The sequence below is a fragment of the Falco biarmicus genome, chromosome 8 (genome assembly GCF_023638135.1).
Source record: "Falco biarmicus isolate bFalBia1 chromosome 8, bFalBia1.pri, whole genome shotgun sequence".
Lineage (NCBI taxonomy): Eukaryota > Metazoa > Chordata > Aves > Falconiformes > Falconidae > Falco > Falco biarmicus.
Genome location: NC_079295.1, coordinates 19,557,638 through 19,583,688, shown reverse-complemented (window position 1 = coordinate 19,583,688; position 26,051 = coordinate 19,557,638). Strand labels below are relative to the sequence as shown.

Sequence of the window (26,051 nt, the reverse complement as noted above, 5' to 3'; positions counted from 1 at the left end):
CGAAACCCGTGCGGGAACGGTCCAAAGACAAAACAAAGCAAGAAAACATCCCTCAAAAAGTGGCCTCTAGGAAGTCCAGCCAGTGTGGTGTTTCCCCCCGTCTCCCCCCAGCAGCATTTCTCTTGGGTGGCTCCTTCCCTCCTGTGCCCTGTTCTCTCCCTGGTGTGCCCCGGTTTGCACTGGCTCTTGCCGGCTGACCCTCTTCCTTCCCTGGTGTCCCTTGCTCCCTCCTTGGCAACTCTGGTCCTTCCCTGGTGTCCCCTGCTCCTTCCTTGATGACTCCCGGTCCCTCCCTGCTGTCCTCCGGTCTCTCCCTGGTGCCCTGCTCCTTCTCCGCTGCCCCTGCTCCCTCCCCACTGCCCCCGGGCCCACCGGCCCAGCCGAGGCTGGAGGTGCTGGGGTGCTTGGGGGCCGGCCCGGCCGCTCCCAGCCGGCGCCCCCCACTGAAGGTCTCTTTTGTGTCCCCGTTGTCCCCCTCCCCAGGTGGCTGCGAGTGGCCCGGGCCGACGACGTGAAGCGCGGGGCGGCGGTCAATGTTATTTGAGCGGGGGCCGCGGGCCTCGGCGATCGCAGAGCGGAGGATGCAGAAAGCCGCCTACTACGACAACGCGGGGCTCTTCGGGGGCTACACCTACAGCAAGGCCGACGCCTACCCCTACGGCGCGGCCCACCAGCCCTACGGCCAGGCTGGCCTGGACGGCGAGTACCCCGGCTCCGCCTGCTCCGTCCAGGGCTCGGCGCCTGGCCGCGCCCCGGCCCACAAGGGCAGCGAGCTGAGCGGCAGCTGCATGCGGACGGCCGGGGGCGGGCCCGGGGGCAGCCAGCCCCCGGGCATCGGCGAGCAGCAGCCCTCGGCGCTGCCGCCCTCCTCCCCGCCCAATCCCCCTCCCAGCGCACCCCCTCCGAAAAAAGCCAAGGGGGGGCCCAACTCCTCGGGCTCGGCCACCGCCACTCTCAGCAAGCAGATATTCCCCTGGATGAAGGAGTCCCGGCAGAACTCCAAGCAGAAAAGCACCTGCGCCCCCTCAGGTAGCCCAACACCCCCGCCTCAGCCCATTGCCCGTCCGGGGAGCCGGGCTGAACCCCTCGGGCTGAGTCCCATGGCCCTGCGCCTTGTTCCCTGCTCCTCCCGCTGCCATCGCCTCTCCGCCCCGCTCGGGGGTCCCCGCCCTGCCGGGCGCTGCAGGTGGGGCAGGCTGGGGGGTCCTGCCGCGCTCCCCCTGCCAGCCCAGCGGCGGCAGGCGCGGCCCCGACGGGTCCCGGCAGCGCCTGGACGGGCGGTCGCTGGGAGCCCCTGGGGGAGGCAGCTGCGGGGTGGTGGTGGGTGTATGCCGGGCAGGGACGGATGCAGCACCGCCCCCGGGCCCCCTGGCTCCCCTCCCCGGGTGCCGGCAGAGCGCGAGAAGGCGGCGGGGCTCCGGGGGACCCCGGGGGGGGGGGCCTTCGGGGGGGACCAACGGCTCTTTGTGCCTCTTCCCCGCAGGAGAGAGCTGCGAGGACAAGAGCCCCCCCGGGCCGGCCTCCAAGCGGGTGCGCACAGCCTACACCAGCGCGCAGCTGGTGGAGCTGGAAAAGGAGTTTCACTTCAACCGCTACCTGTGCCGGCCGCGCCGGGTGGAGATGGCCAACCTGCTCAACTTGACCGAGCGGCAGATCAAGATCTGGTTCCAGAACCGCCGGATGAAATATAAAAAGGACCAGAAAGCCAAAGGCATCATGCACTCCCCCGTCGGACAGTCCCCAGACCGCAGCCCCCCCCTGAGCGGCCCAAACCACGTCGGCTACTCCAGCCAGCTCCCCAGCGTCAACAGCCTCAGCTACGACGCGCCCTCGCCCACCTCCTTCGCCAAATCCCAGCAGAGCATGTACGGGCTGGCCGCCTACACGGCGCCGCTGAGCAGCTGCCTGCCGCAGCAGAAGCGCTACGCGGGCGCGGAGTACGACCCCCACCCCATGCAGAGCGGCGGCGGCGGCTTCGCCAACCCCAGCCTGCAGGGCAGCCCCGTCTACGTGGGGGGCAACTTCGTGGACTCCATGCCGGCCTCGGGCCCCATGTTCAACCTGGGGCACCTGCAGCACCCCTCCTCCGCCAGCGTGGACTACAGCTGCGCCGCCCAGATCCCCGGCGGCCACCACCACGGACCTTGCGATCCCCACCCCACCTACACGGACCTGTCCTCTCACCACACCTCTCAGGGACGGATGCAGGAGGCGCCCAAGCTCACGCATCTGTAGCGGGGCAGCGGCCGGCGGGGCCCGCTCCCCTCTCCATTACCTCATTTTTTCTGACGGGACAGTGTTACTTTGCTCTCGAGTGCCAACAGTATTAGTGGATTTGTCTCCCCTAGCAGCTCCTCTCTTTCTTCCGCAGCCCCGAGTAGGTCCGTGAGCAGGAGCCTTTCTCTTAGAGCTGTTTTAAGCATGACAGTGCAATATACTGCAAACCGAGGGACTGATAAGCTGGTAATGATGTACTTGAAGGTAAGTCTTAGAGATGCTGTAGTGTTAGCAGCCGTCATGCTGAGGTGTGTTAGACCAGGCGTGAGCGGTGGGAACTCGCCCGCGCGTAAGCTTATTTCAGAGAAGTTAATTTATGAATTCTTCCGTAACGTAAGGATCGCATCGGACTAAATGATATGTATTTATTATTTTAAGCGAGACATTTTTGTATCACTGATTATTTATCCTCGTCTTAATGTATTTATGTGGGTATTTGTAGAGTTTCTTCACCAGTACTTCGAGAGAGCGATTCAGGTCCGTGGTGACTGACATTTCACCTATTTAGTATATTCGGTCTGAGCTAGTTGAGAGAGTAGTCTTGAACAGTTGTAACAGTGGCTGGTGTTTGTAGTTTATGTAAGGGTTAAGTAAGACAGCAAGTCGTGAGTCATTAATAGAGTAAAACAAACTGTGGCATCACACAAAGAGCCGTTACACTTTAAAAGAAAATATCGAAAGTATTTTTAAAGTATTTATTTCTAACCGGCTGGCCCCACTCGAGCGCCTCGGTGGCTTGGCTGGCAGCAGGCTCGGCCGGGTGAAGCCACCTTTGTGGCTGGAAGCGCAGCCGCTTTGAGGAGGTGACCTACAAAGTGGGGCGCTTGGCCATCTTGTTTCAGATCAAATCCTGCATACGAAAACCTCGGTGAGGTTAACATATATTTATTGACTGGGTATCTGTCGCACATATTATTATTTCAGTGGGCTATTTTATTATTATTTTTTTTTAATTACACTCTGGCTATCTGAAATAGGAAAGGAATTAGAAGCTTAGAACGCAAAAAAAAAAAAAAAATTAGAAACCCTCTGATAGTGCTAATTTCATTAGGGTCTCCATGGCAATCCGCGCAGCAGCTGCTGCCTCCTTTGTTATTTATACTGTTGTCTTTATAGTAACCATAAATCAATTTTTTAGACATCTTTCGAAGCCCGAGCTTTTCCTCTTGTTTTTCATAAAAATAAACTTTGAAAGAAAATTGACAATCAGATACACGCAGCCGAAGGGGAGTCGCCGAGGCAAGGGGGGTGCGGGCAGCGGCCGGGAGGTGCCGCCGCACTCCCCGGCGCTTGGCCAGGACCGTCCCGTCCCCTCTGGCCGCGGCAGAGGGGCACCGCTGCCTCTCTGCCACCAACGGGACAGTTAACATGGGGGTGGGGTGAGGTGGGGACAGAGAAAAAAAAGAAAAAAGGATCGATGCTGTGAACCCTCGTGTTTCCTCCTCTCTAGTTACACGGCTGTGTTGAATCCCTCGCTGGATTTACAGAGATACTTCTTTTGTAAACGTTGTCATTAAAGTCTCTTCCTGACGGTACATGTCGCTCTGAGAAGACTATTCTTATCTCTTTCTAAAAGTGTCGAGTTAAAGATTAATCCGAACCTCTGTATTCCCCACCAAACCATCTGACGCGCCACTTCCCAGTTTGACAAACACTGCAGCTCCTACTCCATTCTCTAATGACAGGACCTGGCATTCCTCTTGTGAGAAATATTTTAACTTCTCCAATTCTGGTCAACACAGACAAGTTTTCTTTCTTTTATTTTCTTCTTTTCTTTCTCCTCCCTGCTTTCTTTCTCGTCTTCTGGTATTTATATTTGGCTGGACAGTAACGATTCAAAATATTACTTAGGGTTTTATTTCCCCCTCTGTGCTATTTTAACAATGTCGTGCTACATTGAGAAGTGTATCTTTCGTTTAATTTCACTTTTACCCAAGCAAATTTGGATATATGTGTTGTAGGTCTGTAAACAAAACAGAACAGAATAAAGTGCTTTGTTCGGAGACATATTTTAACCATTTTGAGCCCTAAAATTGTTTTCTATGGAAGTTTTCACACAAATTGTTAGAAGCTCCATCCAGGAGTAAACAAAACATACAAACAATGCAAAAAGTAAGGCTAAACACCACTTGTGAATTATACTTCTATAATATTCCATAAATATATATATATCTATCTATGTTTGTATCTCCAAAACTTTCTGTAATCAATGTACCCATGACTGAAATTGTCCATGTAGGGTTTCATGTGTGTTCTTGAAAAGACAGTCTGTTTTGCATCACCTGCCTCTATCTTCGAAACAGCAAGGCACTACCATTTCTGCAGGGCTGTCCCTGGTGTAACCCGATGTGCTTTTCCCAAGTGTTCCCCACCTTCACGCTCTATAGGCTGTTCTTCAGTGTTTGCTCTGACTTACACTATTAATTCTTAAATGTGTTAAGAAAGAAAAGGCCATTTATAGATAGCCCTTCCCCAGGCCTGAGGAAGAACCGGGTTTTGGAGGAATACTGATCACAAACACGATGTTACGACGCACACTGCCCTGAATTATTTTCATAGTGCAGAAAGACAGGGTTTGCAGATTTGGCTTCCAGTGGGGGAGGAGGAGGAGCATGTGCGAGGGAGAATCTTCTTGTAAATAAATTCACTTTCTTCTCTGTGACTCTGGCAGAGGTGTCTCGTTTGTAACGCGATAGAAGTCCATGATGATAAACCTAATTATTAGAAGTAATGTTACTTTAGCGAGATTGCTGGCATTTTTACAATGTTTGTACAAGCATCAGCCATCTAGAGGAGAGAGACACTTTGGCACAAGCCAGACTTTTTCTTGGCCCATCATTTAAAACCCATAAATTATAAACAACCCCCTTTCACACTCAATAGGAACTCAGATCCTTTGCAACAGCATCTGATGTGATGAACTCCGGTCACCTATTTAAAACACAACTCATCAGCCAAGGCCAGGCCTGGGGCTGATCCCAGCCTTGCCTTTCTCTGCAAATGGGAGCTATAGCACCCCTTCCCCTCCTTCCCTGCTCCCTCTGCTCCAGACCCATAACGAGGTCACTGAGCCAGGGCCTCTAAGTGTTGGCAGTGCTGCAGCAGTGTCTGGGGTAGGGAGCTGCCGACAGCACTGGCTGAGAGGTGTCAGGTGCACTGAGCTTCAGCAAGGCCATGCAGGTTCTCCTGTTCAGATCAGCAGGTTTCAGGTCTCCACATGTTGGTTTGGCCCTTACAGCAGTCCACCATGGGTGGATAATGGGGCTGCAGCAGTTTCCCTGCAGCAAAAAGGACATGAGGCTCTAGTGTTCAGATGACGCTTGGTTAGCTCCATCCAGCCAATGCAGGGCTGAGCTGCCTCTTTGCACCCTGTTTCTTTTGAGGGGGGTCCCATCCATGTCCCTCTGTCTAAGGCCTAGTGAGCAGCATTGGGGCAGGGGAACCTAGGCAGGCACAGCCAGGGGTTCCCAGGGACGCCACTGTCTTGTGGGTGCCACTTGTGTGGGGCTGGGAAAAGAAAGGCAAATGCCACCTGCTCCATTAGCAAGCACTCCCTGGGCAGAGCACTTCAGGCTCCCAGTTCTGGTCCCTGGGCACCCCACATGGCTGCCACCATGGGACCCTGCCTGAGACACCCAGGGCTGCAGGCAGCCTTGCCCATGGGTGAAGATGAAGCAGCTGGCTGCACACCCAGAAGGCAAGGACAGGTGGGGTGCGGGCTGGCTGGGGGAGGCTGGCTAAGAAAGAGGGAGCCCACCAGTGTCAGCTAGAAGCCCCCTGGCTTTCTTGGGGACCAGCTGTGTCATTGTTGCTCCATGACAAGAAGTCTGAAAGTGGGATCCACTACTGGGGTCTCTGCACTCTTCCAGCCTTGTGGAAAGCCCTGTGGAACAACCTGCAGGATGGTCCACGCACAGAAGGGACTACTTGGAGAGGGAAAAAAGGGGGTCAAGGGACTGCCAGGGTGCTGCTGGAAGGGTGCCTTGTTGACAGCTGTTGGCTGGGGAGGGAGGGAAGGAGCTGCAGGTCATAACGCCACCTTTCTATGTGCCAGCCCGCCCTGCGTGCCAAGCGGCTGGATACAATGGCACCCAGTGAAGGCGCAGCGTGCTGCACAGCGGAGAGGCCCAGGCGTGCAGCATCACCGCAGTAGACCTGCCTGGGAACAAAAGCTGGAGCCAGCCAGGCAGCACAAAGGGGTTGGTGCTGACGGGGCAATTAGGGCCGCAGTGGCTGGCTGCGCACCACGTGATGTTATATATTGATGAACCAGCTACCTCTGCTTTTAAAAGGTGCAAGATGGGCTGGACCAGAGCTCCATTGGCTGCAGCCACTTTCCGGGGACTAAGCAGCAGGTTTATGCCTGAACAGGCAATGGCTCTCCGTTCTCACGTGAGCAGCGGCAGTGGGTACAACATGGTCCTTGCTAGGAGTGGGGCTGGTGGGGGAGGGAGAGGGCTGGCCCTATTAAGGGTCATCAATCACATGATGAGCACTTTTCACTGGACAGCGGTTCCTCCTACTTCTGCTAGGGCCTGAGCCAGCTGGGACTTGACCAGAAACCCTGGCCAGCAGAGGCAGAACCCAAAAGCCATGGAGTAACATGGCAGGTTGGGATCAAGCCCCTTTGTCACGGAGGCTGAGGTGCAAAAGGGAACACAGTGAGGTGTCCATGCCTGCACATCCCCAGGACTCTGCAGATGCTGCTCAGGAGCAGAGGTAGGCCTTTGTCTCCAACTTCAGAGCCCAGGGTCCTGAAGCTCCCTGAACTGCTCTGAGATGAACCCCAGAAAGGCTTAGCTGCAATGACTGTAAGCATAAAGCTGAACAAAATTAGCATGGATCTGTACTAGGCAGGATGAGGTCTTGTGGGTAAAAGTGATCCCGAATGTATAATTTGAACACTTGGGTTATTTTTTTCTTTATTTGCTGATGTGCAGTTTTTCTTGCAACAGCATAAGGTTTAAGAGAGGGTAGACAACCCTATGCTGAGTGAGGTGCATAACCTCGATCTTCCCTCCAAGGAACCTGGGCTACCTTTTAGGATCTCTGGAAGCAAGAAGGGCTAGGCAAAGCAGAAATCTTGGCTGCTGGTGCTTTGACACCTCTGTTTTATGCACAGCAGTGTGGCTTACCTCGATACCTCTGGGTTATCAATATGCATAATTTTTCCTTCCTACTAACTTCTCAGCCACTGAACAGGGCATTACGTGGCGCAGAGGCCTATGTGGAATTGCTCTTCTGGGCAAATCCTTACAGAAAGAGGGAGGGACTTTCCTCTTCTCTGTGTTTGTGCAGAGGATCTTTGTAGTTAATCACATGTACTGGGAGAGCAGAGGTCCCTGTCCCAGGCCTGCTGAAACTACCCCAGGGACAACCAGGACAGTGGAACTTGTGGCAGGGAAATATTGAGGGCAAAGGGAAACACACCTTCCTCAGGAGAGCACGAAGTGCCCTGCCTGCCTGCAAGGGCTGTGCTTGTGCTGGAACTGAGCCTGGCTCCCCCAGAGTGGCAGGATGATTCCTCTTCTTTGCCCTGGGGTCTCTGTACATCCCTGGTTTTATCCACTTTACAAAATAAACTCCCCAGAGCTTCTTCTTTTCTCATAGCCTTCCTCCCAGGGGCTTTTGATAGTTTGCCTGGGTTAACAGGGCCACCGCTTAAATCCTCGGTGTTTGCTTACCTCTCTTTGGGATGCTCACCCACACACTGGCTATCTTCATGCCATGGATGTACATCCATTCCTACGTATTGCTGAGAACCAGCTCTCCCTAGCTGGCAGTGTCATAGCAGCAGAGGGGCAAGGACAAGGTCATGCTTGAACCAGGCCTTCCATGTCATTTTCCTGAGGGCTGGGGAGGGATCTGTTGAATCTCCTATGTGTTAGTATTGTGACAAGCACAGAGGGTGGAGGCTTGCTCCAGAGAAGAAAGGCAACACGGTCCAACATCAAGAGGTCTCTGGCTCAGGGCTGCCACTGCTTTCAACACACACACTGTGCAAGCAGCCTCCCCAGGGCACTGCTGGTTAGTGTCTGCACCCAACAGGGCTCAGGGTTTTTTAGCTGGGCTTGTTCCTACATCATGTCTTAATTTCACAGTGGCTGTCAAAGGTTTTTCAGTGGCCCACGTGTTTCCAGAAGTGTGGTGGCACAGGAGCTGGTTTGGTCCATTGTTCTCACAGAGGTTTCTGCCCCAGCAGCTCCCCGGGCTCATGCCATCACTGCACTGCTTGCACAGATGTCCATAAAGCTCCCAGCCATTCTCAAATTGCCTTTGACAGCATTATGTTCCCCCCACTCTTCTTTTTAACCCACTGTTTTTCTTCCTCCTTTTGACATCCAGGGACTCTTTCCATTAGACTTCTTGCAAAAAACCAGCTGCAGTCACTCAGTTTTGTATCACTGGCAGTTAGCTATTTATGTCTGAACACTGTGAAATTCAGGAGCATAGAAAATTGCATCCCCCTCAAAAGCCAGAGCAGCAAGAGATTCTTTGCCTGTGTTTAGCCACTGATTTCCAATTTCCTCATCCTTAAACAGTCCTGCAAAAACAAACAGGTAACAAACAAGAAACTTGGTAATAGAATCCAGCTGGGTGAATGGAAAGATCTTATGCTGGTGTGAACATGGACAGCTCTTTTAGTGTTTAAAACACAGCTTTAGGTGTAATTAAACCAGTTGCAAACAGAAGACTCAAGTAAAGCAGCAGCCCTTCTCCAGAGCCAGTGCTGTCTGCTTCGCTGCAGGCAGGAGTTTTTTACAGCAGGGAAGACTGAAGAGCACAGATGCTCTCCTGCATGGACAGCCTGTCTCTGCTAAAGAGAAAGCCTGGTGTTCCTAGGCTTCTGTTTTGTCAGACGATGGTATTTTCTAAACTGCTGATTGCCATGGGTATGCTGAGCAAATTTGTATCATCCAGAATTCAACTGCTTCCTCAAAATGCAGGTTTCCTGACAAGGTGTATTTGATTAAAACTGTTCTAATTTATACCTGCATCCTCTGCAAATGGAAATGTAGGTGATCACCCATTATTACTGCAGTAGGGCAACACAGCTCAGAACAGTAAACAAGTCTGTGTCCGGAGAACAGCTAACTTCAGGTCTCTGAGCTTACAGCGGCTGCTCTGCCTGTAGACTCTGAGTTACAAGCACATTAAAGCAGTAATCTGTATAGCCAGCTTTTGCTCTGTAATAGTTGCTTTATAGCGGATGGGCTGGATGAGCTGGGGAGAAAGCGGGGCTGATAGAAGACTGTGTCGTTGGTTAGATGCATATACAGGGAAGTGCTCCTGTGTCCATGTGGGCTTGCATCTGCCTGTACCAGGGATGTGTCCTCTGCAGGAAAAAACGCCACCAGGCCTGCTTGGAAGCATTGTCTGGGCATAATGGTGGGCCAGCTGGGGCTGAGCTGCAGAGCACAAGTCTCCATGGGAAAGAGTTGAGGCTGAGTCCGTGAAATGGTCTGACTGCGTCTCCCCACGTCCCTTCTCTGCCATGAGTCAGACCTCTGAAATCAACAAAAGACCCAGAATTTTTCCTTCTCTGGGGAACCTGGCTGCCCTTGGGTGGTTGCACCATGTCTGGTCCTTGCAAAATTTGTGGCAGCGAGCAGCACTTGGCCAAGAGCTTATAGAGCTCTTTGGGCTATTGAGTGTAAGGCAGTAGATGACGGGCGAAGGCATTTCAATTTCATGCTTTTATTTAGAAAGAAAATGATTTTTTATAAGGTACCATCCTTGCATTTCCCAGCTGAGTCCACATCTACCTCCTAAACACTTAGATAGTTACACATCTAATTCAAAGCAGCATGATGTAGCCTTTCTTCATGTTCCTTGTCTGTCCAGTCCCCAGGCACCAAAGCCCAAGCATGCTTGCTCAGCACACCCTTTTGCTGTTCTGAACTGCTTTGACACATGGTTATCAGTTGATGACTTGGATGAAACCCATCATTATCCAAATCAAACATATGTATAGCTCAGACTGGATGGTCAAGCGTCACTTGGAGCCATTTAGGGAAAGATGATCACTTTCAGAGTCCAGGCTTCATAACCTCCGTGCCTGTTCCTGTTCTCTGCCGTTCTGGGGGGATGAAAGCCAAGAGAGAGAGCTGGAGGGTTTGGCTGGGCAGTGCAACTTGGTGCACTCTCTGCCGGCTGCAAACCCTCAGTAAACAATGCTGAATCGCCAAGGGAAAAATGAAAGCCCATTAACGGGGTGAGCCTGGGGATTCACTTTTGAGAGGCTGCAGAGCACTTATCTGATGGAACGAGACCATTAAGTGCCGCGAGGTGCAGCAGTCCCCCCCTCACCAAGGGTGCGGACAGCCTGGGGGTGCCTGCGCAGCCCGCTACTGCTCCGGCTGCTCCCTCGGGCTGCGGGGGCTCCCGTGGGAGCCTGCGGGGGCCTGGCCAGTAGCAGAGCAAGGGGAGGGGGCAGAGGTGGCCTGGGACGGGAGCCCCGGTAGCGGGAAAGCGCCGGCTCACCCACCCTCCAAACTCCCGGCTAGCGGCTCCGAAGTGCCCGGCGGCTCCGGCGAGTGCAGAGCGAGCGGCCCGTCGCGGGGAGGCCCCGAAGGGCTCGGGGGGCTGCCCGCCCGCAGCCCCCCGCCGGGCCTGGGCAGCCGGGCGTGGGCAGGGGAGCCCGCGGCGCCCGGGACCCCCGATGAAGGCTCCCCCCGCCGGGCTCCCATTGGCCGCTGGGCGGAACGTGCCGCCCCGCTCCCGGCCCTATATCAGGGCAGTATTGCCCCGGCGGGGCGCGGGGCAGGTGCGGGGAGGGGCGCTGCCCCGCGGGCCATGGACCTGGGGTACTTCCCCCTCGCCTGCCCGCCGGCGCTGTGCCGCGGGGCCCCGCAGCCCCCCTGCACCCGGCGGGGGGGCCGCGCCTTCCCGGCGCTGGGCACCGTGGCCAGCGCCGCGCCCTCCCCGCCGCCTGCCTGCGCCGGGGCGGTGGGGTGCCCGTCTGCCCCCGCCGCGGCGCCGAGCTGCGGCTACCGGCCGTCCCGCGGAGCGGGGCCGCCGGGCTATGCCACGTCCATTTTCCCCGGGAGCGGCCGCCCGCCGCCGCCGGCGGAGCCCGGCCGCCCCTGCCCCGGCGCGGGCGGTGGGGGGCCGCGGCGCCTCTCGCCCTGCCCCAGGGCCGCCCCCGCGCTCGGCTCCCCGGCCCCCGCGGCGGCCCCGGCGGCGCCCCGCACCTTCGAGTGGATGCGAGCGAAGCGGAGCCCGCCCGGGAGAAGTGAGTGGGGCGGCGGGGCGCGGGCGGGGGCTGCTCCCATCCCGGCTCCCCTCTGCCCTCCTCCTTGCCCCGGCCCCGACCCCCGCCTCGCTCCCTTCCCCTGTCCCCGCTGAAGCACGGTGTTTTTCGGCGTTGCAGGCTGCGCGGCGCCGTGCGGGGGGGAACCTCCCGCCTGCCCCGCACGCACCAGCTTCAGCACCCGGCAGCTCACGGAGCTGGAGAAGGAGTTTCACTTCAGCCGGTACCTGTCGCGGGCCCGCCGCCTCGAGGTGGCCCGCTCGCTGCGCCTCCGCGACGCCCAGGTGAAGGTCTGGTTCCAGAACCGCCGCATGAAGCAGAAGAAGCGGGAGCGGGAGGCGCTGGCCGCCCCCGCCGCCGCGCCCACGGGTGCCCCGGGCGGCCCCGCGTGAAGCCCCGCCGCCCCCCCGGGGGTCTGCGGGGCCGGGCGGGAAGTTGCGGCCGGCGGGGCACCCGAGGTGGGCTTTCAGGCGGGAGTGCGGCGATGCAGCTCCGCTGTTTTTTCTGTTGCAACTTATTTACAGTTTTATTTATGAGGATTCAGGGAACGGTGCCAGCCCCGAACGCTGCTGCTGAGTTTCGAGCCGGGCCGAGGAGGCAGCGGGTGGGCGCAGCTGGGAGCTAACGGGGGCTGCCGCTCCCTCTCTTTATGGGGGAGGGGGGGCTGCCCCAAGCTCCCGACCTCTTCTTCGTATTGCATTTAAGAAGACATCCGCAGGCTCAGGCAGAGTTCACACAGAAGAGAGGGAGAAACCCCGAGAAGGCAGAGCAAAGGAGAGCAGGGAAGACTTCTTACGGGAAGGGGCAGGGATGGCCACTGCCACCAGTATGAGTCCAAGATCCCCTTTTGAAAAAAGTGCCCTTGTGTTCTGTCCTATCCTTCAAAAAATGCTGCAAAAAAAGAGGCTGTTTATGCTTGTATTTATTCCTCATTCGTTCCCATTCCTTTGCTGATGTGGCTGATTTAGTCCAAAATCTGTTCAGTAACTGTGAGGGAAAGTTTTAAAAGAAATAAAGTCATAGGAGGAACACCTCTTCCCATTCAAACTGCAGGGGTGCTGGGATTTTCCTTGAAGGGGCTGCCCATGACCGGGCATCTGCTGGCTCCCAGCACCTCTTGTGTGCCTGGGCAAGGACAAGACAACATAAAGCCTCTTACGAGCATCCAGGGCCAGGCTCTGAGATCATCCAGCTTTCGCAGGCTTGATTGTATCTTATGGTTAAAGAAATGCACCATATTAAATCAGTTTGCAACAAATCTTACCACAAGAAAAACCTCAAAGACCTGTTAAAGTGCAGAAAGATGCCTGGGTTTGACCACAGACCTCTGCCAGTGAAAGACCAAGAGGATTCCTGGATCTTTTACTTGGCGTACTTGTTCAAAAAGAGTGATGATGACTGATTCCTCCATGCAAGCGCAAAATTCACCAGTGATCCTCACTTCTCACAATTTTGTCTTTCCCAGAGATAAAATTCAGTATCAAAGTGGACAAAGGAGCCAAGTTTAGACTTTTCCTACCTGTGACTGGGAAAGCATAACACCAATGCAGAAAGGAATGACATCTGGATTTATGGGAATGTGATTTTATTTATCTGTGGCACAAAACTACTTTGGACAAGTCTCTGCTCTGGATTTCTCCTGGGTGTTGGACTTTAAGGTGCAGAACACATTGTAGCACCAGGGGAGATGGATCTCAGAGGATCTGTGACTGCTGCTGTTTGGAAGCCAGCCCCAGACACCAACATTTGTTGGTCTTTGTTGAATGCTTCCTGGGCAAAAGGAACAGAGAGAGCAGATGAAGGTGGAACTTTCAAATCAGCAAGTCCACGACGTAAGGGATACTTATTCTCTATAGTACCTTCCATTCCCCAAGGCACCCTTCTGCTTACAGGCTTTTTTATGAAGATTTCTCTTCAGCCGAGGGACTGGGAAGCCACTGCTGATGGCAGCTTCAGCAGAGGTTGGTGGGAGCCCTGGGAAACAGTATGCTCCCAAAAGCTGGACAGGTACATTGGAATGATGCTGCGGCAGCAGGCTTACGGCTGAGCTAGGGCAGGAGGCCTCCTCGACAAGGAGATGGGTGCCCCCACAGTGAGCATCTGAGGGGGGGACCTCCCAAGACAGAAGTGTTTGGTTATGCATCATATCCTGACTGTACCTGGAAAGTACAATAAAGCTAGAGGCTCATGGTTGTGCATGCACACAGAGACATTTTTGTTCTGTATATGGTGTTATGGTTCATATCCCACTGGCTGGTTCACTTCATGGGTTATCACTGAAAAATTCTCAGGATAGAAGTACTCGTGTGAAACTAGTTGCATCCAGATTATGGGGTTTGCAGTTCTTTATTAAAGTAATGACACCAAACAGGCATACTGCAGGGTGATCATTCATTGCAAAGTAGGAAATAATATTTCTGCCATTTGTTTTGGAGAAGATGCTATTTAAAGTAGAATGAAGCAAAATCTGGTAGAATTAATGAAAATTCAAGTAAATCAAATCTGTTTTGCAAGCTGAATATTACACGCAAGTCAACTACTATCCAACCCTTTTCACTGTTTTTAAACTAAGTTTTTACCAAGTCTCCTGTTAGTACTCCTTGGTTTTTTTAAACAACAAATAAGCATAGACATGTAGCCAGAATAACCCATCTTTCTAAGAGCATATGGTTCACATGTGAACTTTAGAAAACAGCTGTGTTTTCAGTTGCCTCCATATTTGTCACATGTCTATGGGGTTGCTGGTTTGGCAGGCTTTTATTTTCCTAATGATTTTGACATTTGTGCTAGGCACTTCAGGTCAGAGGAATGTTTTCCACACTGCTGGCATGCTCCTGTGCTACCAACATGGAAAGAAAGATTCTCATTGATTTCAGCGGTGCTGGATCAGGCCATTAAAACACACTAAGTCTTTTATAATGAATGTTTTCATGCTGTATATTTTCCTGTATAAATAAATACATGTGCCGGCCTTGTAGCAGTGCACAGTTCTGTATCCATCAAAATGACACAGCCTGAATATAGAGAGATTTACTTGCAAATTAAGATGAAACCTTACAACTCTTTTATGGCAGTCTGAATCAATTTGCTACTATGAACACAACTATATTCTGTTTTAAGAACCAGTACTTAGTACTAAGTGTAATTTCTGCTCACATGACAGGGCCAGTTTAATAGGATCTTTCTTCTTCACGAAGAGTGTTAGCTGTATGAGGATTAGATATTGCTCCTTTGCACCATTCTGTCAGCAAGATACCCTGAGGAAGGAGCTAATGCAAGTCATGTGCTAATTCCTGAATAATTAAATAAAAATGCCTGTGATATACATGGGTGCACACATGAGACAAATAAATGATAGATAAGGTCTAAGATTCACTCATTTCACATTAATCCCAAGAGTTGTATCTCACACATGTTCAATTTGATGCCTAGCAGCTGGAATCAGGTTTTAGGTTAGGCAGATAGAGGTAAGAGCACAAGCTGCAGTTCTCACTGCAATCAGAACAAAATATTCCAGACTTACCTCAGTAGATAACCACCACCATATAATTTATCACAAATTATGAAAATACTATTTCCTGGCCTTATTTTCCCTCAAACATCATTAGAAACCACAGAAAGACCATTCTATTTCAGTCACATATTAGTGTTTGCCTACTGACTATTGCTCAAAGGGCCACAGGCTACAAAGAGATGTGAAAAAAATAACTTTTTTAATGTGTTCCCATTTTGCCTGAAACAGAACAAAAAATTGATTTGGAAGGCTTCTAAGGAGAAGAAAGTTGTAAAATTACTGTTCCTAAGTGGTATATGTGAATGTAGAGATTTCATATCCTTTGGATAGGTACATGATAACAGAAAATCACACCTCTTTGAAAACCAAGCTTAGGCAAGAACCCAGGCTTGCTTGGGTATCTGGCTTCCCATGCGGAACTGAATGAGTATGTTATTGCTTGCAAATACAGTACAGGGAATGCTTTGCCAAGGGTCAAACCAACGACTCTGGTTTATGGTATGAGCTGCATATACAGGTTTATTTTAAGCATGAAAGAGCACAGCAGTAGGCCAGAAAACAAAAATATGCAACCCAATCACCACGTTTTAATCTCCTTTTAAAAGTGTGCCATTTCCTCTATTTATTGGTAAAACCTGGAATGGTGGCTTATGCATAAAGCAGTATAGATTATTAGTAGAGAAAAACAGACTATTACCTCTTTTAAGAAAAATCTTTGCAGGCAAAATTACAAAATGGAAAGACCTCCTTGTAGTTCCAAGCACTTGTCTCTAGCAGCTAATAAATCATACTTATGATTTGTCCTGCGCCACGCTGTTAGCCTAAATTCCAAGGAAATCCCGAGAACACTTGCAAATCCCTGACGACCAAGGAGAAAGATGTATGGAGAGAAACCCCAAATAAGACATGGTTGTTACCAGTTTATCGTTAAGAGGTGACTGAAGTTTATGGGAAACGCATTCTTTTTCTATTGGCAATATGTGGTTACATATAGCTATATGTATATGTGGCTCACTTAATCTCAACCATCATTCTTTATGGCTTTTCCTAATGTCTGTGAACTAGAGGAGTCTTTGGCCAGAGAAAGGCACTCTGTTGAAAGAAAGAAAGGTGAACCAAATGACAAATCATTCCATTCCCTATTGTAACAATGTCTGTTATTCACCTCCCTCCCCAGCCATATCTCAAAAATGCCACCCAAATAATTCTGGGCAATATATAGGAAAAGATACTACCCAGAGCCAGTGTCTTACTGTATTTTAGTTTTATCCAGAAATCATTTGCTGTTCTTGAGCACCAGCCAAGTGAATAAAGTAACCCTCAGCTGTGCAACATGTGAATCTTCCTTGGCTAAAACTTATGCTTGCATAGAGTGCTAAAATCTCAGATAGAGATAACAGTCCTTAAGAACTATTTGTAAGCAGGACAAGGCTCCCTTTATTATCAGACCACTGGCCCACAAAAAAGCTTTTCATAAACAATTTTGGTTTTCTTGTGTTTTTGTTTCCCCTAAAGGCAACAGCCCCTGGTGATTAGCAGATTGAAAACCAGCAGTTTAAGTAAACAAACAAATACATGAACAAATACAGTCAGTTCCTTCTCTACCAGCCTATCAGACTTCCCACCACCTGGAAAATAGATTTTTTTACTACACTTCATCAGAAAGCATAGTGTTACAAATAATAAACCACAAGAATTTTCAGTTTATTCTGAAAACCGAGGCATTTTTTAACCAGGATGGTGCATCACGCCTTATGAAAATGTTTAACAGGTCTAACTCAAGCAGTCTGGCCCATGGCCCTGGCCCTGGAGTGAGACCCCTACATCCACCAGCATGGGGGACATACCTAACCTGCGTGCTTGTGCCCTTACACAGAGAACAATGACCTTTGCAATGCATCAATCCATGCTGCTGTGGGTCTGCATAAAATTACACCCATGTGTGTTCAGTGTGTGAATTTAGTGGATCAGGAGAGCTGCTTCTGCTGGGCAAAAGAAACCATTCCTTCTGCCCATACAGCCTATGAAAAACACCCACACCCCTGTAATATGATTTTGGTTATATTAGTATACCAGAAGAATCTGAGAGCTAAGGCTTCTCAGCCATTACTCTTCATCTTAACGGTTGTGCTACACTAAATCTACATTCCTAATGCCCCTTTTTATGTTCCTTTAACAAGTAAGCTAGATTAGACACAATAAAGTTTAGAGTGGTATTTGAAAATAGATAAAAATCTCACTAAATTTTTTAATGACTACTCAGATCAGATTTTGCCCAGTTACTGTTCAGATAATGGAAACAGTTTCTAATCCTGGCAATCTCTACTATCAGATCCCTATGCTAAGCATAGCTATTGGAATAATTATTTGTAAACCTCACACATATATGGATTTATAAATTATACCATTTATGTGGAGTGACATTTTCTTCAACATCCCAGTGTATGAAATGCAATTATAATTATCAAACACTGTTAAAAGCCTATCAACAAAACCTTCTATCCTTCCCTTTAGAAATTTAGCTGAGTGAAAGCGTGGTAGGTACGTGACACCAATGGATTATAAACCCCATCTTCTCATGCTGGAGAGACTAGACCCCAAAACACAGTGCATGCAATAGGATGATGTCTTACAATAGGTCCAAGATTTTCTAAAATTTTGTAATTATAACCAGCACTGTGACTTTCATTCTAATGTGACCAGGCAGACAAAAAAATGGGACAGGACTGTTGAACACCCTTAATGTCAGGTCTCACTTAAGAAATGGATCACCTGGTGCTTCTGGTTGATTTTCAAGGTGGTACCAAATCAAATAGATTTGGTAATCTGATTTGGGACTTCACAGGTGTGAATTGTTGCAGCAAGAATCACAGGAGAAAAGGACTATCAAAACTCTGGGGCTAATAATAAAGGGAGGGGGGGGCAGGGGGTAGGAGAGTGTGTGGAAACAAAAAAAAGAAAAAAGCATTACAACCTGTCTGCATGTTGTCAGTGTCATCTATGATGCTTGTTTTGTCTGTCACCTGTGATCTAAGGCCTGCAACAGAGCTCACTCACCCCAGAGGCAGATGGCCATACTTTCAAGAACTGGAAGAACATGGCTCTGGCTTGTTCTTCTGAAGATTTTTTTCCTATGTTTAAAATCCATTGTATTTAATAAAAAGCTGATGGCATGTCTGGATGTTGTTGGCAGTGGTCACATCTAGAGAGGGACAACCGGATCTGCTGTCACTGCCAGCCTGCAATTTGTTTCCTAAAGCCTTCATCAGCTGCAGGCTAGCCTAAGCCTCACTGGTGGCTGTATGACGTACAAGCAGTGCCACCAACTGCTCACATGTGCTGGGTTTGTCAGTCTTAGGGCTTGTTCTGCATTGGTCCTGCCTGCATTTGATGATGCTGATAGTTGAGACTGACTGGCCATCTGACCCATCAGTGTAAGTGTTCTGTACCAGAGTTGAGATACATTGGCAAGCCCAGGCATTCATTTTACTAAACACATTTAATTCTGAACATCTGACTAAGAAGGCTTCAGATCCTAACAACATTACTCTTGTAACTTTTTCCAGCCTTCAGGGAACTGAGAGGAGGTAATGGATTGGGGATGTCATGCTTACACATGGCTGCTAGCTGGACTAGGTTGGAATTTAGCTAGCCTGTGCTCTCTGTACACTCATGGTAACTGAATCTGGCTGATGTGGCTCAAAATATTTCTCAATCAGGCATTCCTATTCCATGTCTCAGTGTTCAAAAGGCTTCAAAGTGCATATTCTTTGCAAAATGTCCTGAAATCATTGCTGCACTATTTTTTATTTCTGGCTGCTTGGTCCCAAACAAGACCAAAGGAGACACCTGGTGCTTTTCTCACATCCTTCTACTGGTGCCAGTAAAAGGATCAATCAGATCTGCCACATCTCCTTACAAATCTCAGGAGGTACCCAGCCTCACCAACTCATACCCACTACTAAAAAGACAGTATGTTTTTAATCTATATACGTTCAAGTTATTTCAGTTAGCATAATTTTTCTCCTTACCACAGTTGTACCCTGGGGAGAAACTATGTCAAGTATGAACTTCTACAGCTGTAATGAAGATAATGGCAAAACTCCTCTTGTTCCTTTTATGGAACAAGGCAATGATTTTAGATGGAGTAGATTCAAATTCTGAAGTTTCTGCTATGTTGTATCTAGTGAATCAGTTCTCAGTCTCCCTTAAAAATATAGCAGGGCGCTCTTGTACGGTCAGGCTATATGTTTAACCTGGAAGTGTTGACAAAAAAACCTAGAGAAAAGCTTCTTATTTATGAGACGTGGGGGAAATGATTCAGAAAACAGAAAGTTACTTCTATGTAAGCTTTTCAAAAAAGGTTTCCCATTTGGAGGCAGAAAGTTTATAAAAGGTCATTCAGCTCTCCAGTGTTTAGCTGTAAAAACAGAAAAGTCAGTATAAACAACGCATTGCTTCTCTGAGGACTAAGTAATCAAGCAGAACAAGTCAATGGCTCTTCTGCTGAAGTGAGATGGACATCGTGAAAAGCCAAGAGCTAAGCCCCATCCCAGCTCAGAAGAGACAGCACTCATGAGAGATCAACAAAGTTCATGTCCCTGCTCCAGCTTGTTGGTCTCCTCCCTAGAGCACTGCCCAAGGATATGGATTCCGTGAATTCTCTACCACTTTCTTCTTAGATGTTAGAATTTTCTGTTGGGCTTTCATGTTGCAAAAGAGTCCTATACATACAACTGATGAGGGTCTTTTGTAGGTGGGTCTTGCTCTTTCTCTCCTTCTGAGATCTTTTAAAGGGGTTTTGGTTTTATCCCAGTGTGGAATAGCAACACATTTTTAATCTCAAAAATCTTTTGGGACAAAGAAACCATTTCCTGCCCAGCTCTACAATTAATCACAGCACATCCCTCTTACAGTGTGCTACAGATAAATAATTCATTACAGCTGCCTCTTCCCTCCACGCAGGCAGTTGTGATCATTTCTACAGGAAGAAGGAGAAAGTTAATTCTTTCTATGCCGGCCTCCAGAGAAGGATTTAGATCCTCTCACAAGGAGCTTTGATGAATTAATAAACCTCCTCAGTATTTACCACACTTGTCCAGAAACCGAGTTCAATCGCAGCTCCTTAATTTTCCAGATAACATCTTTAGAATTTGAGAAGACTTGCCTAACCAGTGCCTACAGTCAAACTGTGAACAATTATTCTTACTTTCATTAACAAGATGGGTCAGGATTTTGCTGCAGTATGAGCTATACAAATATCAGGATGAACCTTTACAGCCATTGCTACTGCAAGTTGGAGTCATGATTGCTGCTTTGACATTTGTGCCATTTTGACAATGCAGCCCTGATCCATGCTTTAAAAAAATTATTTGCTGGTGTCTGGTCAATTAGGGATTATAAAAAGATAGACAAGAGTGGAAGCAGTCTGTTAACACAGCTTGGATCCAAGGGAGCCAAAAGTAGAGTCAGTTTGGCAGGGAGGGGAAGAGGAAGACAGCGCAGACCAGTGCGGTAGCATGAGCAGGGCAACCAGGGCAAAGTCCCATTGAAGCCATTAGTTCTCTTCTGGGAGCTCCCCCTTGCAAGCCCCTCTGATCTGAGATTTTGCTTAAAAGCCAAATCTGGTCCTATATAGCATAAGCTATGTGAGCTCTGTTGCTCTAAATCCACCACTTGAGAGAAACATGCTCCACATGCAGCTGAGACACTGCCAGGGTCCTTGGGGCATTGATGGCCTGACCAGCCTCACCTGGGACCCCCCCTCACACCCTGCCCATCAGCCCAGGGGATCTATTTAAAGCTCAGCCCAGAGCAATTGCCCTGTTCGCCTAACCATGGTTCTTGCTTAGCTGGACCCTCACTCATGAGTTGATGTCCCTGACCTCATGGAGGTGTGTGATGCCTTGGGCTGAGAGCAGTAGGATGGGCTGTGGCTGTAGAAGCCCTGCCAGCCTGCTGAGCTTCCCCAATGAAAATTAAGTTAAAGCGGGGAAGAACAAGGTCTGACTTCAATATCTTAGCTATTTCAGAGCATGGGGAAAGCTTCCTCAGCAGCTGCTGTGAGTAACAGAGATATGCAAGAGCCTGGGGGCTGGCAATGCCTCCAGTGAGTAAAACAGTGCAGTTGGGATTTCTGCACAACTACTTTGATGCCTGCTCAGGGCAGCTGCAAGGACAACAGATGTGCTAAAACAGACTTGGCACCTCTGAAAATCTGACCCTGCTGAATAAAAGAAGGCAGGAAAGGAGGTGAGAAAGGGAGGAGAAAATGATTCATCTAATGGCTTTCATTCACAGCTTGAGATACCCTGTTTGCTTTCAGAAATGCTATTCTTGTGCCTCTTAAAACTCTACGAAAACTCTTTCTATCCTCATGTGAGTTGTTGGAAATGCATCAGCATTAATTGATTCATCAGTTACCTATGCAGTATCTTCCATAAGTGCAAAGTGGTTAGTGTTAATACTCTGACTACTGCATTTTTTCAGAAGCATGTTCCTAGAAATCATACCTTATCATGTTTACACAACTATTAGATCAAAATTTGTACCTGCCGGAGTATGCAAATAATTGCATGTTGCTGATAGTGTTCTCTTAATTTTATCATTATAAGATATGCATGAACTGCCAAAAAAAAATCTTCATTACTTTCTCTGTCATGGATGCTACCACAGGACATACATGCCAGCTTCCCAAGGAAGTGCACAGGAGCTGCAGAGGTGAAAGTCTGGCTTCAGGTTTGATTTCAGGTTCTCATATAAAATGGTACCTCCTTAGTAAACTCACAGGATTGTGTGTGTAACTGAAAAACATGCAGCTTGGCCCATACTTGGGCAATTTTGGCACCACTCCTCACACTGAAGAACAGTGGATTGCATGAAATAGCTGATAGGAAAACACTTGCATTAAAGATATACTGAATGCCCTGTGAGATCCATTTGATCATGCTAGTCCAGATCCATCTGTTTCTGTTGCTCTGTGTGCTTTGCCAGACTGTTTAGTGTACAGAGAACCTCTGGCATGAAGTCATGCTAAAAACACCCTCCTGCTGCTGCCTGGCACTGGATGTGTTGGCAGGGAAGGATTTACTCAAGTCTTCCTTCATTGCAGAGATTCCCAGCAGCCATAATAGCTTTTTAAAGACACTGACAGGCAGCATAGTGCAAAGCAGCCCCCAGGATGCCCTAAGTTACACCAGAGGGGCCGCCTGGCCACAGGCCAGGTGAGGAGAAGGTGATTCAGGGCTGGTTTGTTTGCTGTCTCTTGCTACTGCTTGGCCTATTCTCAAACACCAGCCATACCACACAAGCAGTCTTCAGAGGTTTCACTCATCAGTGAAATTTCCACACAGTTTTCTTTCAGAGAGAACCATTCCTAATTGAATCTATGACTGGCAGCACTCCTGTGCCTTGAAAAGGCCTGGCTTCTTAGAGACCTGCTCCATGGAAATGGAAAACAGCGGTTTGGGCAGAGGTCCCCTGTCATGTGCTGAGAAGGTGCTCTGCTGTATGGGCCCAGCCAGTTGTCTTGGGATGAAGAAAGGTCATACCGCAAAACAGAACAACTCTGCAGTGTCCTCTGTCACCTTCACAAACTTAAGAATTGCAAGCAACACCTAGCAGAACCAAAATTTGGAGACTCTCATTCAACTGTCTCCACTTTCTGGTGGTTTGTTTAATCTTATGTCCTGTCATACACTTGGCCAGCTAGACTGTAATTCGAATGGCCAGCAATAGTGGATGTGTTAAAAAGCTAACAGCTTAAAAAAATGCAGGAGACCAAAAGCCTTTCATTGCCATCTTCCAATTCTTCTTGTAAAAATATTCCTAACAATTATATCTGCAAAGGACTTATACTACACGTATAATATGCACATTTTATTAAATATTAACATGGAACAAAAGAATACAAGCTAAACATACATGTTAAAAGCTGTCTAAATAATATTAAGGGAACTAAAAAGAACAGTCTTTTTTTTTTCCTAGGCAGAAGATTTATCCTATTCAAATTCTATTCTAAATGGAGTGTATGTGTGTATGGCCTAGCCCTGTTTCCCCAGCAGACAGTGTAACCCTAGCAATTAATACCTTACCTGGTAAAGGCAGTCCATGTGGAGAGATGCGCTATGAGAAAACTACTCCATCTTTTGGGCATGCCTGTGTAAGGTGAGACTCTTATTAACAGGTAATGGTTCTACTAGATCCACTCTGGTTGACTTTCTGAAATGCAAAGCCCAAGGGACAAACTAGTTTTCCAGAGGTCCCTTCCAACCCTCACCATTCTTTGATTCTGTGTGATTCTGTAATTCTGCCTTTTGGTTTCCCTTGAAATCCTATCTGAAAGTGCATCCTTCCCTCAGCACTGAAATCAGGCGCTAGTACCTTGGGATCTGCTGTTAAGCTTTTAAAATCTGTGAAAACTGGGGAGCTTTCCATGGCATGGAGTAAGTATTACCAGAAAGTTTGTTAATTGTGTGACCAGCTGAAGAAATGATTCACATGCAGGCCCTGCAGGAAGCCAGGCTCACAAGACCGATGACTTTCTTCAAAAAGCCGGGGGAGGCAAGAGGAGTATCAAATAAAGGTAAAGGTGGTGATGGAGTCGGTTTCATTATTACTATCTATCATCACTGCAGGTCTCCCTGGAGGATTTCCTACAAGATACTCTGCTAAAGCAGTCATTTTAGTGGGAGCAGGGAGGAGGACTGGGAATGCAGAAAGAAAAACCACTGCTCTGACCTGCCCCAGAGAAGGGAGCTTAAGCATCTGTGTCCTGCCACACACTGGAGGCATGGGCTGAGCATCATTCAGTTTTCATCCTGTTTTGGCTAATTGTTTGGATTTTCATAGATTTCTGCTGGTGTGTGTTTGTTGATACTTGCTGGATTATTTCCCGATTTCTGTTCCCTGACTTAGTTTGTATCATCCACCTTCATTTCTGGAGATGAGCTCTTTGTATTGAACCGAGCTCTACAGAGAAACCTTCCTCTTTAATTGGTGCTAATATTGTGGATTTGGCCTAGCTCACACCTAGTTCAAGCTCAGCCTTATCAGGGCAACTTCTGCACTGTCTTGTGGTTTTAGCCTTCTAAATACTGTTGGTGGTGAAAGGACTCAAATAGGACACACCATCTTAATTTAGACTGTTATAATCTTCTAATACAAAGCCACACAACTACTCAAGACTGCTCGGAGTTTCTATAATTCAGTGCTATCCAACTTATAACTGTAACTAGAAATGCAGCTTTCAACAGCATTTAAAAATAATCAGTCCTCTTCCACATTACTGTTTTCAGGCCTCGGTCCATTGTTCCAATGTATTTACTGGCTCTTCTGCTTTTGCCCTAATATCATGCTTTGCTACCGTGTGAAGAATATTTTTAGTAATGACACTTTGTGATTCAATAGTAAGCGTCACCAGGACTTCCACATACTTCGCAAACATTAATACATTTCTGTATTTGTTCTATATCTTCTAGTACTTGTAAGATCTTAGAAGACTGAAATATCATTGTGTTGCCTGTCCTTCACAGTAGAGTAAGTCTATTTGATAAAATGAGATAATCTTAATTCTCACTAAAGTGTGGCTAGATAAATGAGGACCAAGAGGCACGCAGAATAATGGACCACATCCACTATGCTCTCTGCAATCTACATATTTGATGTATAACTTAATTTTACGGCTTTTTCCCAAACTTTAGATAGTCTTAATATTATGGAATCAAGATTAAGAAATTAGTGCTTGTTTAAAGGCAAGGTGTACACCCCAAAATGCAGAGTTTGTCTTATGGAATCTTAATGTGAGATGAAGAAAAGGCAGCTGTACCCTTTACTGAGTCCCTTTAGTTATAACTTACTGTCCCCAAGACACTTCAGGAAGCATTTTGGTACCAGGACGTGGAGAAGGACATATCCAGTATGCTCAGTAAAGAAAGCACCTAAGCTTCTCAGAACAACCTTGTGTCAGATTCAGATCATTTAATGCCCACCTTGTCTCCCTTCCTCTGTGATTTGTGTTTTAAAGGTCAAACAATTAATGGCCCAAGGGGTACACTGTTCTGACCTGTCCAGGGGAGCGGTGTGTTCCAAAGCTGTGCAGCTAGAAGCAGCTCTTTCGTTCATGTTTGTATCAGGGAAGAGTTCTGGCTCACCATCAGCGTGGCAATTTCAGGTGCTTAGAGGCTGGCCTTTTTTCTGCTTTCAGCCTCTAAACCATATTTAGCCGTTTGTGTTAGCTTCAGAGAACTAATGAGATAAAACCCACGCGTGTGTCAGAACTCCGCACAGATGAGCGGCAGGGGAATGAAGGCTTGAGTCACCTTGCTGGGGAGACCCTAGAGCTGGTGACAGCATTCCAATCGCTCTTTCTACACTGAATTAAAAAAACCAAACACACCCCCTCAACAACCCACGAAGAACCCTGTTGGGACTCTTCCATAAGAAAGGAATGTAAAATAGTCTAACTTGTGTCTTTCAGCTCCTTAAGATACTGCCTCCCCACGACACGTGGGGTAGGCTGAGCTGCCCTTCCATCCCAGTAGAGCCTCCCTGTGACTGGGGACTCAGCCGCAGCAGCCGCGATGTTCCATCCCGACGCTGCCCTGCCGGCCCAGCGCAGCCTTGCCCGGGGTGCTCCCCGCGGGGCCACCGCGCGGGTTGCACACGCCTCACCCACCAGCAAGCAAGAGCTGCAAAACGCCAGCAATGCTCCCTCCGCGCGCTCGCATTTCATTTTGCTACCAGAGTAACGCTGAAGCGCCCGCGGCACCTCGGGGCCAGCCGCCTCTGCACGGCAGAAGGCTCCGGCGGCGAGCGCCAGGGCTGGCCGTGCCCGGGCCGCCGGCCGTGCCCTGCGCTGCCAGCGCATCAGCCCCGGCTTCTTCCCGCTACTGGCAGCCCCCGGTTCTGCTTTCGGTGCCCGCGCACTCCCCAGTGCGGAGAGTTGCTGCGCCGTGGCGAAGCGCGTGGTTCCGCCCCGCTGGGGCTCCCAGGGGACGCGAGTCCAGA

General features: G+C 49.1%; 3 protein-coding genes across 4 annotated transcripts in view; all 3 read left to right on the top strand.

The window, feature by feature from the left end:
* The window catches only part of MTX2 (metaxin 2), a 76,336-nt gene that overhangs the window by 14,726 nt on the left and 35,559 nt on the right, over positions 1-26,051 (top strand). The gene's annotated exons all lie outside the window — the stretch shown is intronic.
* Positions 492-3,619, top strand: HOXD3 (homeobox D3). The gene is made up of 2 exons (XM_056349008.1): positions 492-1,029; positions 1,484-3,619. The coding sequence occupies exons 1-2, from the start codon at positions 534-536 to the stop codon at positions 2,233-2,235; spliced, it is 1,248 nt and encodes a 415-aa protein (XP_056204983.1). The 5' UTR covers positions 492-533; the 3' UTR covers positions 2,236-3,619.
* Positions 10,767-13,780, top strand: HOXD1 (homeobox D1). Its single transcript, XM_056349009.1, has 2 exons — positions 10,767-11,512; positions 11,651-13,780. The coding sequence occupies exons 1-2, from the start codon at positions 11,074-11,076 to the stop codon at positions 11,920-11,922; spliced, it is 711 nt and encodes a 236-aa protein (XP_056204984.1). The 5' UTR covers positions 10,767-11,073; the 3' UTR covers positions 11,923-13,780.